This window comes from Canis lupus, chromosome 17 (genome assembly GCF_011100685.1).
Source record: "Canis lupus familiaris isolate Mischka breed German Shepherd chromosome 17, alternate assembly UU_Cfam_GSD_1.0, whole genome shotgun sequence".
Lineage (NCBI taxonomy): Eukaryota > Metazoa > Chordata > Mammalia > Carnivora > Canidae > Canis > Canis lupus.
In genome coordinates this window covers 48,609,759-48,626,702 of record NC_049238.1, presented here as the reverse complement: position 1 = coordinate 48,626,702, position 16,944 = coordinate 48,609,759, and the positions used below count along the sequence as shown (strand labels likewise).

General features: G+C 36.5%; 1 protein-coding gene across 1 annotated transcript in view; it reads right to left on the bottom strand.

Annotated features, from left to right (window-relative positions):
• TACR1 (tachykinin receptor 1) overlaps nt 1-16,944 on the bottom strand; it is a 140,612-nt gene that overhangs the window by 56,777 nt on the left and 66,891 nt on the right. Inside the window, exon 2 of the mRNA NM_001012619.1 lies at nt 13,197-13,391. Coding sequence (NP_001012637.1) covers nt 13,197-13,391 — 195 coding nt within the window. The remainder of the gene's footprint in view (nt 1-13,196; nt 13,392-16,944) is intronic.

Below are 16,944 nucleotides of genomic sequence, written 5' to 3'. Positions count from 1 at the left end.
AGGCACCTTTTCTAACTACAGCACTATGAAACTGGAAATCAACCACTAGAAAAAATCTGGAAAGAACACAAGGAAATCTGAAAATACATGGAGGCTAAATAACATGCCACTAAACAATGAATAGCTCAACTAAAAATCAAAGAGGAAATAAAAAAATGCATGGAGACAAATGCAAATGAAAATACAAAAGGTCCAAAATCTTTGGGATGCAGCAAAAGCTGTTCTGAGAAGGAAGTTTATGGCAATATGGGCCTACCTCTAGAAAAAAAAAGAATCAAATAAACAACCTAAATTTATACCTAAAGGAACTAGAAAAATAACAAACAAAACCCAAAAGTAGTATAGAAGGAAGGAAATAATAAATATAAGAGCAGAAATAAATGAAATAGAAACTAAAAAACAGAACAAAACAAAACAAAACAAAACAAAACAAAGAACAGATCAATGAAACCAAAGATTTGGTTCTTTGAAAAGATCAATAAAATAGATAAATGTTTAGCTAGACTCATCAAGATAAAAAAAAAAGAGAGAGCAAAATAAACAAATTCAGAAATGAAAGAAGATAAATAACAGCCAACACTATAGAAATACAAAGGATTGTAAGATAATATTATGAAAAATTATATGCCAAGAAATTGAACAACCTAGAAATGGATAAGTTCAGTTCCAAAACTGAACCAGGAAGAAATAGAAAATTTGAACAGACTGATTATCAGCAATGAAATTGCATCTGTAATAAAAAAACTCCCAAAAAAATAAAGTCAAAGACCAGATGGCTCCACCAGTAAATTCTACCAATGTTTAAAGAAGAATTAATACCTATGTTTCTCAAAATATTTTTAAAAATAGAAGAAAAAGGAAAGCTTCTAAATTCATTCTATGAGGCCAGCATTTCCCTGATACCAAAACCAAGTAAAGACACTACAAAAAAAGAGAACGACATGCCGATATCTCTGATGAACATAGATGCAAGAATCTTCAACAAATACTAACAAACTGAGTCAACGATACATCAAAAAAATCATTCACCATGATCAAGTAGGAATTATTCCCAGGATGCAAGAGTTGTTCAGTATTCATAAATCAATCCATATTACAACAATAAGAGAAAGGATAAAAACCATATGAGCATCTCCATAGGTACAGAAAAAGCATTTGACAAAGGACAACATCCATTCATTATAAAAGCCCTCAACAAAGTAGGTTTAGAGAGAACATACCTCAATATTATAAAAGTCATATATGAAAAACCCAGAACTATCATCACACTCAATGGTGAAAAACTGAGAGTTTTTCCCTTAAGGTCAGGAACAAGACAAGGATGTCTACTCTCACCACTTTTATTCAACATAGTAGTAGAAGTCCTAGTCAAAGCAATCAGACAAGAAAAAATATAAAAGGCATTCAAATTGGTAAGGAGGACGTAAAACTTTCATTATTGCAGATAGCATGATTCTACATATAGAAAACCCTAAAGACTCCACCAAAAAACTACTAGAACTGATAATTGAATTCAGTAACATCACAGGATATAAAATCAATGTACAGAAATCCATTGCTTTTCTATACAGTAATAATGAAGTAGCAGAAAGAGAAATTAAGAAAACAATCTCATTTACAACTGCATCAAAAATAATAAAATACTTAGGAATAAACTTAACCAAAAGGTGAAAGACCTTTACTCTGAAAACTGTAAAACATTGATGAAAGAAACAAACAAATGGAAAAATATTCCATGCTCATGGATAGGAAAAACAAATATTGTTAAGATGGCCATACAGCCGAAAGTAATCTACAGATTTAATGCAATCTTTATGAAAATACCCCCAGCATTTTTCACAGAACTGGAACAAATAATCTTAAAATTTGTATGGAGTCACAAAAAACTCAAATAGCCAAAGCAATCTTGAAAAAGAGGAACAAAACTGGAGGTATCACAATCCCAGATTTTAAGATATACTATAAAGCTGTAGTAATCAAAACAGTATGGTACTGGCACAAAAATAGACATATAGATCCCTAGAACACAATAGAGACCCCAGAAATAAACCCGTGATTATATGGTCTATTAATCTTTGAAGAGGCAAGAATATGCAGTGGGAAAAAGATAGTCTTTTCAATAAACAAAGTTGGGAAAACTGGACAGCTACATGCGAAAGAATGAAATTGTACCTCTTTCTTACACCATCCACAAAAATAAACTCAAAATAGATTAAAGATCTAAAGGTGAGACTTGAAACCATAAAAATCCTAGAAGAGAGCACAGTTAATAATGTCTCTGATATAGGCCATAGCAACATTTGTCTAGATATGTCTCCTGAGGCAAGGGAAACAAAAGCAAAAATAAACTATTGGGACCACATCAAAACAAAAAGCTTCTGCACAGCAGAGGAACAATCAACAAAACTAAAAGACAAGTGAATGAGAAATACTGACATATCTGATAAAGGGTTAGTAGTATCCAAAATATATAAGGAACTTACACAACTCATCACTGAGGAAACAAATAACACATTGAAAAATGGGCAGAAGACATGAATAGACATTTCCCCAAGAAAAACATGCAGATGGCCAACAGACACATGAAAAGATGCTCAATATGACTCAGCAACAGGGAAATGCAAATCAAAACCACAATGAGATATCACCTCATACCTGTCATAATGGCTAGGATCAAAAACACAAAAACAAGTGTTGGTGAGGGTGTGGAGAAAAAGGAACGCTCTTGCATTGTTGGTGGGAAGGTGAACTGGTGCAGTCACTGTGGAAAACAGTTTTGGGGTTCCTCAAAAAATTAAAAATAGAATTACCATAAGATCCAGTAATTCCACTACCAGGTATTTACCCGAAGAATAGAAAAACACTATGTTCATCGCAGCATTATTTATAATAGCCAAAATGTCGAAGTAACTAAAGTGTCAATTGATAGATCAATGGATAAAGAAGAGGAGATATATTGAAACAATATATATATATATTATATATATATGATGAAATATTACTGAACCACATAAAAGAATGAAATCTTGCCACATGTAACAACATGGATGGAGCTAGAGAGTATAATGCTAAGTGAAATAAGTCAGTCAGAAAAAGACGAATACCACATGATTTCACTCACATGTGGAATTTAAGAAACAAAACAAGTGTATATTTAAAAACCTTGATTGATGTCAAACTGTCTTCCTGAAAACAGTGCCCATCTTCCCCATAACCTTGTTCATGCTTAATATTTTCATTAAGTTTAACCTGGGCCAATCAAATAAAGAGAAAGTTGTATCCCTTACTGGAATACAGTTTTTCATATTCTTTTATGCACTGTTAGTTTTTTGATTAAAAAATAACCTCTTATTCTTATTGATTAGTCAAAGTTCTCTATGCTAATTATATTGATGGTTTGTCTCATATATTGTATTTTCATGGAGTTTCTTTGATAAACAGAATTAAGAAATACATCTGTATCTTTATATGTTTCTTCAAACCAGCAATCTCTTTCATTTTGGATTTGCCTTTGGTTGATGTTACAGAAAGCTCTTTTCTATCCCAACTTACACGGAATTTGTATTGGTCTTAAGTTGTGAGAAAGGAATACAGCTTTATGATTAGCCTGGAGTTTCCACAGAATATGTTTTATGGACAATGGTTCTGTGGAATGTTAATGGGATTAACCAAAAGAAGGATTTTATGATCAAATATGCTTGGGAAACATAAGGTTTAAGTAAAACTGTCAGGTTTCTTTACTGCAATGCTTAATCAGGGTGGATCCTATTCACTGCAATATAATTTGAAGTAGCTAAACACTAGGAACAATTCAAACATACATCAAAATCATACCAGATAAATAAATGATTTTTTTCCATAAGGAGAAATACTATGTATCTGTAAAATGAGAATGCTTGCCCATATGGTGAGAAAGGACATCTGAGATACATTGTTAATGGATAGAGCAAGAATAGGGTGTATTATATATTTTGTGTAAGAAAGAAGACAGTAAGATCATATATATATAAACTTTTTAAGATAAGCATAAAGAAACTTTAGAAATCTTCCAAGAAAGTAAGAACTGTGGCTAGAGGGAGAAATCTTTTCCTGATTTTATCCTTTTACAATAACTGTTGTTTTAAACCACATAAACATATTTACTATAAAAATAAATTTAAACATTTTTGAATAGAAAGACTCTCAGAGGCTTTAATATACTAATATATATATTGTGAGTCTCCGAGTTGCAGGCAGTGGTGGCTTATGCAGTTGCCTATAAAATCATTTGAGTTAGAGAATTCTACAAAATTTTGGCTGATCAGGTTTCCTTCCAAATTTAGCATATACTAAATACAATATTTTACAGTCTTTGGTTTCTGTGTGTGTATATGGGTGTGTGATTTCTGTTGTTTTTTTAATTGATTAATTCTATCCCCAGAAATGATTATTTTCATATCTGGAAGAGCAAGTCACCTCTTATCATTGTTTTTCATTATTTTGCTGATATCAGAATTAATTCTTCTTGTCCAATCTTTTCTGGAACTATTTTTATCCATTTATTCTTTCAAGTGTTTTGTTTTATCAGTGACCTAAACATACTTGTGGAAAGTTTGTGGAGAACTGATAGCTTTATGGGATTATATAAAGATAGAAGGGTATTTCCACCTTTTGATTATTGTGAATCATGCTGCTACGAGTACTGGTGTACAAATAGGAGAAAAAAGATAGGAGACTGTTTCCTATATGCCTTTAGGTATTTTCAAGCATTTGAATCAGGTGAAATGATTTCTCAAATATTCTCTTATGCCATTCAGTAAAGTCTAAAATAGCATGATGTTTTCATTCATATAACTCCTATTTCTTAAATATTCAAAGTGTTTTAATTTTGTTTCTGCTATAAAGGAGATCTCTTATACATTTATTTTCTCAAGGATTATTGCTGATATAAGCTTTAATAGTTATTATATTTTAACAAATTTATTTTGAAATTTATTGAAACAAATATATGATGTTTTCATTTGACCAATTAATTTAATGAAATATAATAGATTTCCTGATAAATCACTAACCTTATTTGCTGGAAAAAGCTGAAAAATAAACCATTGTTATTTCAGTATAATTTTGAATTTTTTAATGACTTTTAATTAGGATGTTTGCATATATGTTTATAAATGGAATTGGCCCGAAGGTTTGTTTTTGGAGTTCCCTTTGTTAGTTTTTTTATGATTATGTAGTGCCAAATGTGTATAATAAATTAGCAAGTACTCCATATGGTTCTGAATTCTTGAAGAGCTTATAGGGTATTTAAAAGAATTTCTCTGCACACATTTTGGTCCCAGTAACTTTTGTAAATGTAATTCTTTTTTTTTTTTAAAGATTTTATTTATTTATTCATGAGAGACACAGGAAGAGAGGCAGAGACACAGGCAGAGGAAGAAAGGAAGAAGCAGGCTCCATGTAAGGAGCCCAAAGTGGGATTCAATCCCGGGAATCTGGGATCACACCCTGAGCCAAAGGCAGATGCTCAACCGCTGAGCCACCCAGGTGTCCTGTAAATGTAATTTTTGAACAGTATTTTCATTCCTCTTCCCTCAAGCTGCGTCAATTCGACATTTACTATTTTGTACGAAATTGTCCATTTTTATCTTACTGTCAATTATGCTCTCTGGCCTGGGTGCACCTTGTCCCCAGTCTAAGAGCAGCTGCCTCTGGAAGCTGATCAGGGAAGCCCCAAGGAATCTCAAATTAGAGTGTTCCACCTTTCTCAGGCTTACACTTTCCCCTCCAAGTTAAGGGTCGATATTTTATGTCTTGCCTGTGACAGTCCTTGGTGGCAGCTGCCTTTTCTTTGGCTCTATCTGCACAGTATCTACCAGAAACTGAGTGAAATTTCTGGCATTTGTATGGCAACCTTCTTAGTTTCTGCATTCATGTAAAATTTTTTTTTTTTATTTTTTATTTTTTTTTATTATTTTTTTTATTTTTATTTTTATTTTTTTTAGTTTCTTCCTCTTCTTCTTTACTTTGCTCACTCTAATTTCTTTCTGGAAGTCAAGGTTAAGGGATTATTTTTAGGCAACCATCTTTCCCTGAAGTGTCAATGTACTTTTCACTCTTGGCTTAACTGCTTTTCATCAACGGCTGAGACAATACCAGGGGCCCTGGGCTGTATCTATAAATGTAGCAGGTGTCAGGGGAGGAGATTAATCATAACAGCTAGCATAAACAATCAGTCCTGGAAACACAAATATGTTGACACCCCTTTGGCTAAGGCCTGGAGCAGCTTGGCAAAGGATCCACAGTTCTTTTCTTTTGTTTTATTTGTGAAATAATCAAGAAGGTGGAAAATTTGAGAAGTAATGCCGCAGGTACATTTTCTGATATTCCCTTCTCCCCTCATAACTGTCAATTAGTTGATTTTCAATTTTCACTATTATTAATGAAAGAAAAGATATGTGTAAACATAAAAATTTCAGCTACTTTCTGTAGCTGTAACATACAAAAGACGAAATGCTGCAAAAAATAACCACACATATTTTTACAATCTTTTTTTTTTTAAAGATTTTATTTATTTATTCATGAGGGAGAGAGAGACAGAGACATAGGCAGAGGGAGAAGCAGGCTCCTTGCAGGGAGCCTGATGTGGGATTCAATCCCAGAACTCCAGGATTGCACCTTGAGCTGAAGGCAGATGCTCAACCGCTGAGCCACCCAGGCATCCCTACAGTCTTTTTTACAATTAGTACTCACAGAGAATTATATTAGAGTTAATATATACTCATTCATGTACATGTTCACAAAATTTCCAGGTAATTAAAAGTCATAAATGATGCTGTTTTCTGGCATAACCTTTCCCAGTATTACTGGTAATATGTGGAATTCAGAATAGTTGCAACTTACTTCTTGCTATAGCTTTACTGCCTAGTTAGCTACATAGAAGTTTAATTAATAGACAATGATATATGACCAATATTAATAAGTTATTCAGGAAAACTGAAATCCTCCAACTGTCTAAATATCATTCATTTGGCTGTCTTTCTCATTTTCCATCCTCATTACAGACTTTTTCTTGGCCTTAATAGTGGGCCCTCTGATGAAGAAATGTTGGCTCATTCATCTTACTTGTCCTCAGAGGCACTGCCTTGGAATCCTTCTGGGACCACTGCAACCTGATAGCCTGTACAGCATCCTCAAGAGTGGGCCTGACCCTGAATAACTTTGAAAGCTATGACACATTCCTCCTCATTTTAGCAGAACAGGGAGGTTGATGCACTTCTCAAAGCCAAATGTTTCTTTTTCATAAGTTCCTCCTTGCATGTGTACTTTTCTCCACCCGGAAGAGTCACTTGTAGTCACCCATGAAACCAGTCAATCCACTCTCCCTTCATAGGACTTCCTGAGCAGTGTCACAGTTCACCAGAGCAGCCTCAGCAAAGCCACCAGCTTTCAAATTGTGGCAGGACTCAATACAGATGATGATATTATTGTATTAACAATGAGTCCACATCTTCATTTTCATGAGTGTTACAACAATAAGATATTTTCTATAACCCTGCACTATAAATACAAACAGAGGAAAGCAGAGGACACTGAAGCAGTCCCCCAAAGGATCTAAGGATGTAGATAGAAGCAGCTTGTTTTAAAGCTTAGTGTTTTAACTTAGGTCAGCTAAAAGAACCCACTGGAGTAATTGATTTTGAAAGAGCAGATTAATTAACAAAATTATCATTAGTTTTTAAAAGATTTATTTATTTGAGAGAGAGAGAGTAGGTGCAGAAAGAGAAGGAAATAATCTTAAGCATACCCTGCGCTGAGCATGGAGCCTGACAAGGCGTTGGATCTCAGAACCTGAAGACCATAACCTAGCCAAAATCAAGAGTCAGACATTCAACCGATTGATCCACCCATATGCCCCCCAAATTATTTATGTACACATATAAACATATCTGTATATATATTCATAGAAGTTTATAAAACATGTTTAATGACATAGGAAATCATTTATGAGATGGTAAATGAAATAATCAGGTAATAAGATGTATATACAAATTACTCATTTTATGAAAAGACATTTAACTCTGCTTGTAGAAGGAGAAATGCATATTTTAACTATAATGGGCAAAAATCCAAACTCTCTGTTGGGAAGTTTGTAGAGAAACAGGGACTCTCATGTACTGCTGGTGATAATGTAAATTAGTACAATCTCATACAGAGGGCAAATATCAAACTTAAAAAGTTATAGATCTTTGACTTAGCAATTTCATTTTTGGAATTTTTTTTTGCTATAGATAGCCTTACATGATACATGTAAAGGCTGTCCATGGCTGCACTTTGTAATAGCAAAAGGCTGGAGATAATCCAAAGTCCATCAAAAGTGATTGGTTAAATAACATTGCACACTGTAGTTGTGAAAAAGAGTAGAGAAGCTCTTCACGAACTTGATATAGGAATATCTCTAAGATATATTAAATTTAAAAAAATGGGATATAGAATGATGTGCATGCATAAAAAAGCTAAATTTTGTGTTACAGGGAGGGAACAATCTATATTTGTGTTGACCTGTATGTATATAAGATATTTAAAGGAAACTAAGAATTGTATTTTCCTAGAGATGGAGTAAGTGACTGGAAGAATATTTTTTTTAATTTTTTATTTATTTATGATAGTCACAGAGAGAGAGAGAGAGAGAGAGGCAGAGACACAGGCAGAGGGAGAAGCAGGCTCCATGCACCGGGAGCCCGACGTGGGATTCGATCCCGGGTCTCCAGGATCGCGCCCTGGGCCAAAGGCAGGCGCCAAACCGCTGCGCCACCCAGGGATCCCACTGGAAGAATATTTATCAAAATGTTACAGCCTTTCATAAATGATGGGTATATTGGGGTTATACCAATAAGAGCAGTTTCTTAAGAGCTTGTAAAAGTAAAAATCCTTTGAATAGCATTTAATTTTAAGTTAAAAAATATGAAGCATATATTCTAGAAAAAGTGGATGAACAAAATTACCTGGTATTATGAATGATTTTTAAGCAAACACTCATGCTACTACCATCGAACTCAAGAAAAATAATGGTGCCCGCTCCTCCAAAGCAACTCTCAGTGCCTCTTCTCGACCATACACCTTTCCCTTCCCATGAGAGATAATCATGTCTTTACTTTCATGGTGACTACTACTTTGTTTGCACTTATAGTTTTGCCACCTATTGATGTGCTCCTAAAGATGTATTTTCATTTTATTTTAAAACTTTTTGTCACTGAGGAAGGCACTTGTGATGAGCACTGGGTGCTATACTATATGTTGGCAAATCGAACTTCAATAAAAACAAATAAAAAAATAAAACTTTTTGTAAGAGACATCCATGTTACATGGAGCTACATTTTGTGCATTGTATTAATTACATAGTATTCTGTTACCTGCTTTTGTCACAGTTTTGTACCCATCCTACTGATGATGGATATTTGGAATATCTCCAATTTGGGGTATTAAGAACAATGCTGATATGATCCATATGGATTTGGGTGCATACATGCATGAATTTTTCTAGGGCAATTACCCTAGAGCACAACTGTGGGATTATAGTGTATGGATAGCTTCTGCTTTTCTGGATACTACAAAATGTTTTCCCATATGGTTTTATCTATGTATACTTCTAGCAGTCTACAAAGGTTCTAATTGTTTCCTAGTTTCACCAAAGGTTCTTAATACTTAGTTGAGTCAGACTTCTTAACATTTGCTAGTCTAACGGGTGTGCAGTAAGATGTCATTATGGTTTTAATTTGTATTTCATTGGTGACGAATGAAGTTTTGTGCCTCCTCACATATTAATTGGTCATTTGGACATTTCCTTTTGTGAAGTGCATGTTCAAAACTTTTGCCTACTCTTTTATTGGATTGCCTTTCTTTAATAGTGCTTAATTTAACCTATGTATTAATAAAGAGTTTGAATGATGAATGATCAGGGCTGGAGGTTCACCATGCAGACAGAAGGCAAATGCAGCAATCTAAGATTTTTCACAAAACCTTTTTATGTAATTAGCTGGCACAAATTATTCATCAGGCAAATTGTGCCTACGCATCTGCCCACCACAGTCTGCTGCCAGTCATCTACCCATGCATCCAGATCAATGAATGATGCTGATGGCAGTAGTTAACATTCACCAAACTCTTCCCATGTGCCTGGTACTGGGCTAAGCATGTGCCTTATTTACGTCTCTCAATACCACTATGTGTAATGTTCCATTCAGCTTCAATAACTTGACCATGATGACTCAACTAGAGAGTGATGTGGCTGGGAGTTGTCCCTCATTTAACTCCAGAGGCTGTGTTCTTATCCTAATTATCATACTGCCTTAAACAAAGTTTCCTTCTGGTTTCAGATTTGGGATTATTGTGTGCTGTGGAAATGGCAATCAGTTCTAGCAGAAGAGAATATAATGAAGTACTTAATGTAGAGCTTGTAAAACTTAAATTCCCTAAAATATACCATAATGCATTATGAAGGATATTGACAATAAGAAAATAGGCTTACATAAAGCTTACTACGCACTTATGTTTGTTTCACAGCCTGTACGTGGATGTCAAATATGGATTCTTTCAGCTTACTACTGCATCTCTAAACATTTCACACATCTTAAGTAGCTAAATCATATGCTCTTCTCCAGAATAATTTTTTTAAGGTTAAAATCATGAAATAAACACATGGCATTTGTCTTTCTCTGATTGACTTATTTCGCTTAGTATTATACTCTTTAGCTCCATCCATGTTGTGCAAATGGCAAGATTTCCTTCTTTTTTTATGGACAAATAATATCCCTGTGTGTGCGTGTGTGTGTGTGTGTGTGTGTATTTCACATCTTCTTTACCATTCATCTTCACTCATGTGGAATTTAAGAAATGAAACAAATGAACAAAGAGAAAAAAGAGAGAGACAAACCAAGGAACAGACTCTTAACTATAGCAAACAAACTGATGGCCACCAGAGGAGAAGGAGTGGGAGGGTGGGTGAAATAGATGAACACTTAGCATAGTGAGCACTGAGTAATGAACAGAATTGTTGAGTCACTATATTGTATACCTGAAACTAATATAAGACTGTATGTTAACTATACTGGAATTAAAGTTAAAAACAATAAAAATTTAAAAATTTTAAAAATAAACATAGAAAGAAAGAAAAAGAGGGAGTGAAAAAAAATGATGAAATGAATAATGATGGCAAATATAACCATGCATCCAGTACAGCTACCTTAAATCCTCATAGCAAGGAAATAAGACAATCTGGCACACCGTATTGAGTCTCAAAGGGCTTTGCAGTCATTAACAAGCGTAAGACAGCAAAATGCTCAAGAGTAAAACTTTAAAAACTACTATTTCTTGAGCAAGACTACAGAGGTCTGTGGAAAAATAAACCCTTTTTTTTCCATGTTAAACTTTAAATTTGTTGGAAGATAAACGAACTCTATTTTGAAATAAAACTTTTCAAACTTGGAAAAGATCATGAAAATCAAGAGCTGAGCTACAGTCGAAGACAGTTTCTAAGCAGTTTATATAATGGGTTTTAGTTCAGAGGGCTTTCATTTTTCCCTTTTGAGGGAACTTTCTGGCTCAAACATGTTCACAGGCCCCGTACAGCTTGCAAAACTATGTTCTTTCTCCCGCTGAGACCCCGCTCAGGCTTGTACTTTTATTTGGAAAAATAATTTTCAATGCCTTCTCCTAGGCTGAGCATTAATCCCCCCACTGCTTGATCGATTAAATCTCACTGCCTGTGTCTGGAAGGCAAAGTCTGGGCTTTATGTATTGCTTTCTGGCAAGCCACATTTCCATGCTCCACGGAACAGGTGCAGCAGTATAACTCTCTGCAGCAGGCTTTCGGACCCTCAGATCTTGGGGTCCAAGAGGTAGTGTCTCGTGTTACCATCTAATGAGCTTAAAGGCCTGTGAGGATTCTACTTCTATCGATGGATGTGGTTCGATAACAATATCTTACCTTTGGTATGGCATTTAATAGCTTACAAGGTGAGACTACATGATCTCGTTTGCACATCACAGCAGTTGTTTATGGGAAGCAGTGCTTTATCGCCTTCAATTTTAACAATGAGGGGGTACTGTGATCCTTGCCCAGAGTCACGTGTAACTAGTAATGGCAATCTTGTTATTAAAACATAGGTCATCTGATTATTGACATACCAGTGTTCTTTTATGATTCACAAAATAAACCCAAGATTTGAGATTTAATAGAGAACTTTCAAAAGGACCCACATCATCAATGTGCTCTGAATCTAGAAAACTAATGGTAATATAAATGTCACATTGCCACTTACCTGAGCAGAACAGAACAAAGAATGAGCTCTTTCAGTGTTACCTCTAGGAGAAGTCCTGGAGAAAATTGTCAGGATTTCTTTGAAAAACCTTAAATGTGATCAATCAAGCCCCCAAAGATAAGCAGGCCTGCTTGGTAGGGAAACTTGTAATTCATAAAGTCTCATTGTCCTGGCCTTGCCTTCCTACACTTTTTGAATGTGTATCTTGTTTCTTCACCTAGAAAACCCTAGAAGATAGGTGCTGTGGCTTGGTTTTCCCCAGACACACATCCTGAGATAAAGATTAAGTACAAGTGACTTAGAAGGAGAAAGAAACACAGGTAGGGAGGAGGGCAGCAGTACAGGGAGGGGTGTGTCATTGAGCCAACTGCCACTGGGGTGACTGGAGCTTCACCCCAAGACAAAACCTTGGACACAGTGTAAGTTACACACCTCAGAGACACCCCACCTGGGGGTATGGGAGCTGGGTGTTCATACAGCGACTTCCTATCAGTTGTTGAGAGCTGCAGGGAGCAGAGGATAACTTCCCCACCTTCTGGTACACTGAACACAAGGGCAGAGCAGCATTCTATTGGTGAGGATCAAGCTCCCAGGAAAAGCAATGCAGACAGTGGCAGGGCAGAGTCACTAGTAACTGGCAGGAGGATAACGAAGAACATTGGAATGGTAAGCTACCATAGGATCAAGGTCTTACATTTTTCTAATTTTCATTTGAAGTCCAGAGTGGTATTTGAGACATAATAGTCCCTTGATAATTATGAACACATCAACCTGACATCAGAGTGGTTATGAGAAATGCTTATGGATAGACACTGAATCCTAGGCAACAGAAGAACATGGAAAGAAAGAGGAAACAAGAAAAGACAAAGGAGGCATCAGGGAGTCATCCCTACTCACACTTTCTCATAAATCTTGTTGGGATGCTCTGGCCATTCAATCATGCACACCACTCTGTTGGGCATGGTCTCTGTGGTTGAGTAGTAGCCCTGGGGGAAGGCCAGTAGAAGAGCCAGGACCCAGATGACACAGATGACCACCTTGGTGGCCGTGGCCGACAGCCGGGGCTGGAGGGGGTGGATGATGGCCATGTACCTGGAACAGAGAAGAAAGGACAAATTTCTGATTTGGTCACCAAAATTTGTATTGGCAATTAGCATAGTTCCTACAAATGAAGAATTCCAGGGAAATCTTTGACTTCTGATGATTGTTTCTTTTATTGAAAATCTTATTAAAATTCAATTAATTAACATATAGTGTATCATTAGTTTCAGACGTGGAGTTCAGTTATTCATCAGTTGCATATAATACCCAGTGCTCATCATATCAAGTGCCCTTCTTAATGCGCATCACCCAGTTACCCTATCCCCCACAACCACTTCCCCTCCGGCCACCCTCTGTCTCCCATAATTAAGAGTCTCTTATGGTTTCTCTTCCTCTCCAATTTCATCTTATTTTATTTTTCCCTCCCTTCCACTATGATCCTGCTTGGTAGGGAAACTTGTAATTCATAAAGTCTCATTGTCCTGGCCTTGCCTTCTTACACTTTTTGAATGTGTGAAACCATATGATAATTCTTTCTCTGATTGATTTATTTCACTTAGCATAAAAGCCTCCATTCTATCCATGTTGTTGCACATCTTCTTTATCCATATACAACTATGTTCTGATCCTTTTTGCATACCTCATCCTCAAATTTGATGACTCTTATGACATAAAACCCTAAGATCCATAAGAAAAGACAACCAGGTTTTTAAATATTTTAGAACCCATCTAACAACATGCTAGGAGTGAAGTTTTCATCAATAGAATGCTCATGCTGGGGACATGATGGCCAAGTATAGATCAGTGGCATACAGGAGAAGTGGAAGGGCAAGAACAATGTTGTAAATTTATTCAATGTAAAGACTATCTTTATCCTTTTTGGATTAAGGAATAATGTTGATAGAAGTAGTGATTTTTAAAGTCCTTATGTGGCAATTTAAAAGCTGGGAATTGTATATCGTCTCTACAATATGAGGGGAAATGAATGTGTGTGAGAGAAAGGAGTTAGTCTAACAGCAAATTGTCAGCTCCTGGCAAAATCTTCATCAGTTCTTTGAACATCTAGAAGTCAGTGTGTGGCTAATAATGCATGTCTCATGAGGAGAAAGACAGTTTCCACTTTTTGAGACAGATACACTTGGGTATATTAAAGTCCCAGGGTGGATGAAACCTCATTTGCAGGAAGAGGTAAGTAAAGTGAATGATGACTCAGGACTTGGAGCCACTCCTCCATGTCCTCTCACCTGGGATGGGGCACTGCATAAGTGTGTCCACACATTTGAATTTGTGCTGCCTCTGAAATGTAGCAGAGACCTTAGGAATAATAAACATTCCAATCAGCATTTCATATCAGTTATAATCACATCAATTCTGCATCCTCCATTTTAAAAGACATTTTGCTTTGTGTATTTTTCTTGCAAAGTTCACGGGTCTGTCCCTTAAAATATGCATTCTTTGTCATAGTAGAAAATCTGTCTAGTGCTGCCTTTAGGGTTTAAATATTATTGGACAAAACCTCACGTTTGATTCTCTGATAGGCAGGTATTTCTGGCTTCTAGAGGACAGAATGGCCAATGGAGACTTCAGAAATGAGCAGACAAATAACAGCCCAGCTGTCAGCTGGCTGCACATAATTCCACATAATTCTTTTTCTACACACTTTGGACTCCTAGGATCTGTAGGCCACAACTGGGGCCACAGTTACAAGTAAAGCAATTTCATTCAGTATGTGCTCTACAAATTCGCACTGGGCACCTGCTACATGCAGAACGCAGCTTTTCCTTCTCTGCTCCAAGCTCCTAATTTCTCTGGGGAGAGTAGGCACATAAATAAGCAACTACAAAACACAACAGTAGGATATGTGACCTCAAGTGGTAATCCAATAAATACCTTAGAGCTGTACGGAGGCGGCAGAGATAATGAAGTCTTGGTATGGCAGGGGGACTTATGGCAGCGTTCAGAGCTTTCCTCCCTTCCTCATGTCATGATTAGATCTGACTCCATCTGGGAAGCTTGATGGCTCAGTTTTCATGAAGGCTTCTTCGAGTGTCCTTTTATAATCGTAAACTTTATTTTATTTTATTTAAATATTTTATTTATTTATTCATGAGAGACAGAGAGAGAGAGAGAGAGAGAGAGAGAGAGAGAGAGAGGCAGAGACACAGGCAGAGGGAGAAGCAGGCTCCATGCAGGGAGCCTGACGTGGGACTCGATCCCAGGACCCAGGATCACGCCCTGGGCTGAAGGCAGGCACTAAGCCACTGAGCCAACCAGGGATCCCCATAATCGTAAACTTTAAAACTCCTTTCTCCACATTGTCTTGCTAGGAACCTAGGCTTTCTAGTAGTTTCTTCTGGAGATGCCACTCAAGGAGTTCAGTGTCTGGAGGTTGGATATTAGGGTACCTCAGGTCAGTTACTACATATATGAACAGAGTGATAAACTTCAGAAAGAAACACCCCCAGAATCTCTTCCTTCTGCCTCTTGTGGATAGTGGGCAGGTGGTATAGAAGTCAGGAGAGAGTGAATTAGGAAGAGACTTGGAGCAGATATTTTAGTAGAGGTGAGCAATAAGCTATACATCTTTGGGCAAGTTTCCTCAGTTGAGTTGGTTGGTGGCTATAAAGCCTATCATCCAGCTGTTGTCTTAGAGCACCAAAAAGACAAAGACAACCCTCAAGATGCTATGAATCAAGCACCATCTGTCTTCTTTAGGTTATTCCAAGGGAGGTCCACTGAACCATAGACCTGATGACCTTCTATCCTTGGCGTGGTCTCCTGAAAAGAACCCTGAGAAGTCTTGATTTCCCTCCTGGATCTGCCTCTTTCATGCTGCCTGATGCCAATGAAGCACTGGTTTCCTCTGTAGTCATGGAATGCAGAATCAGAGCCAACAGAGGTGAACTGTATAAACACTATTGTCCTTTCCTATTTGATGAAGGCCTAGACCTGGATGGTCATGGCCACAATGTCTTTGAGTGCTTGCATTGATTGTAGGATTGTAGGATGGCTTATCGTATCATTTCCCAGAGGTGAAATCTTTCCTAGCCATGCCTTTCATTTCCAGCACCATCCAGGCTTCTGCTGTCACTGTAGCTGTGCATTCTCAAGCTTCACAGGAATGTGAGGAGACTGCACAGAGGAGAATATGCTAATTACATTGTCCCCTTTTAATATTATCTCAAATGCAAGATTTTAATTTGCTTTTAACTCAGAATAAGCATTCAATCTTAAATAAACGTAACTGAACACCCACACCCATGCCCAAATTGGTAATACAATCATTCAGAATCTAATGTGACTGAGGCTTAAGGGAAACTGCATCAGGATATCAGTGCTATAGTTCCAAATGGTTTGCAGAAAGTCATATTTTATCTTTATTGCAAAAATTACAATTTGAGAGCCCATTTCAGTTTACTCTGCTGTTTTTTGAGTATAGGAGCATTTCAGTGACAAAAGAAAGTATTACCAACATAAAGCCATAGAGAATACAAAATATTGGCCCTAAAAAATGTATGTATTTTCATTTGTTCAAAATAGAGCCATTTATAAATCTCTATTTTTTTAACCTTCCTTCTTTCTTTGACAATCCTCACTTCTAGAG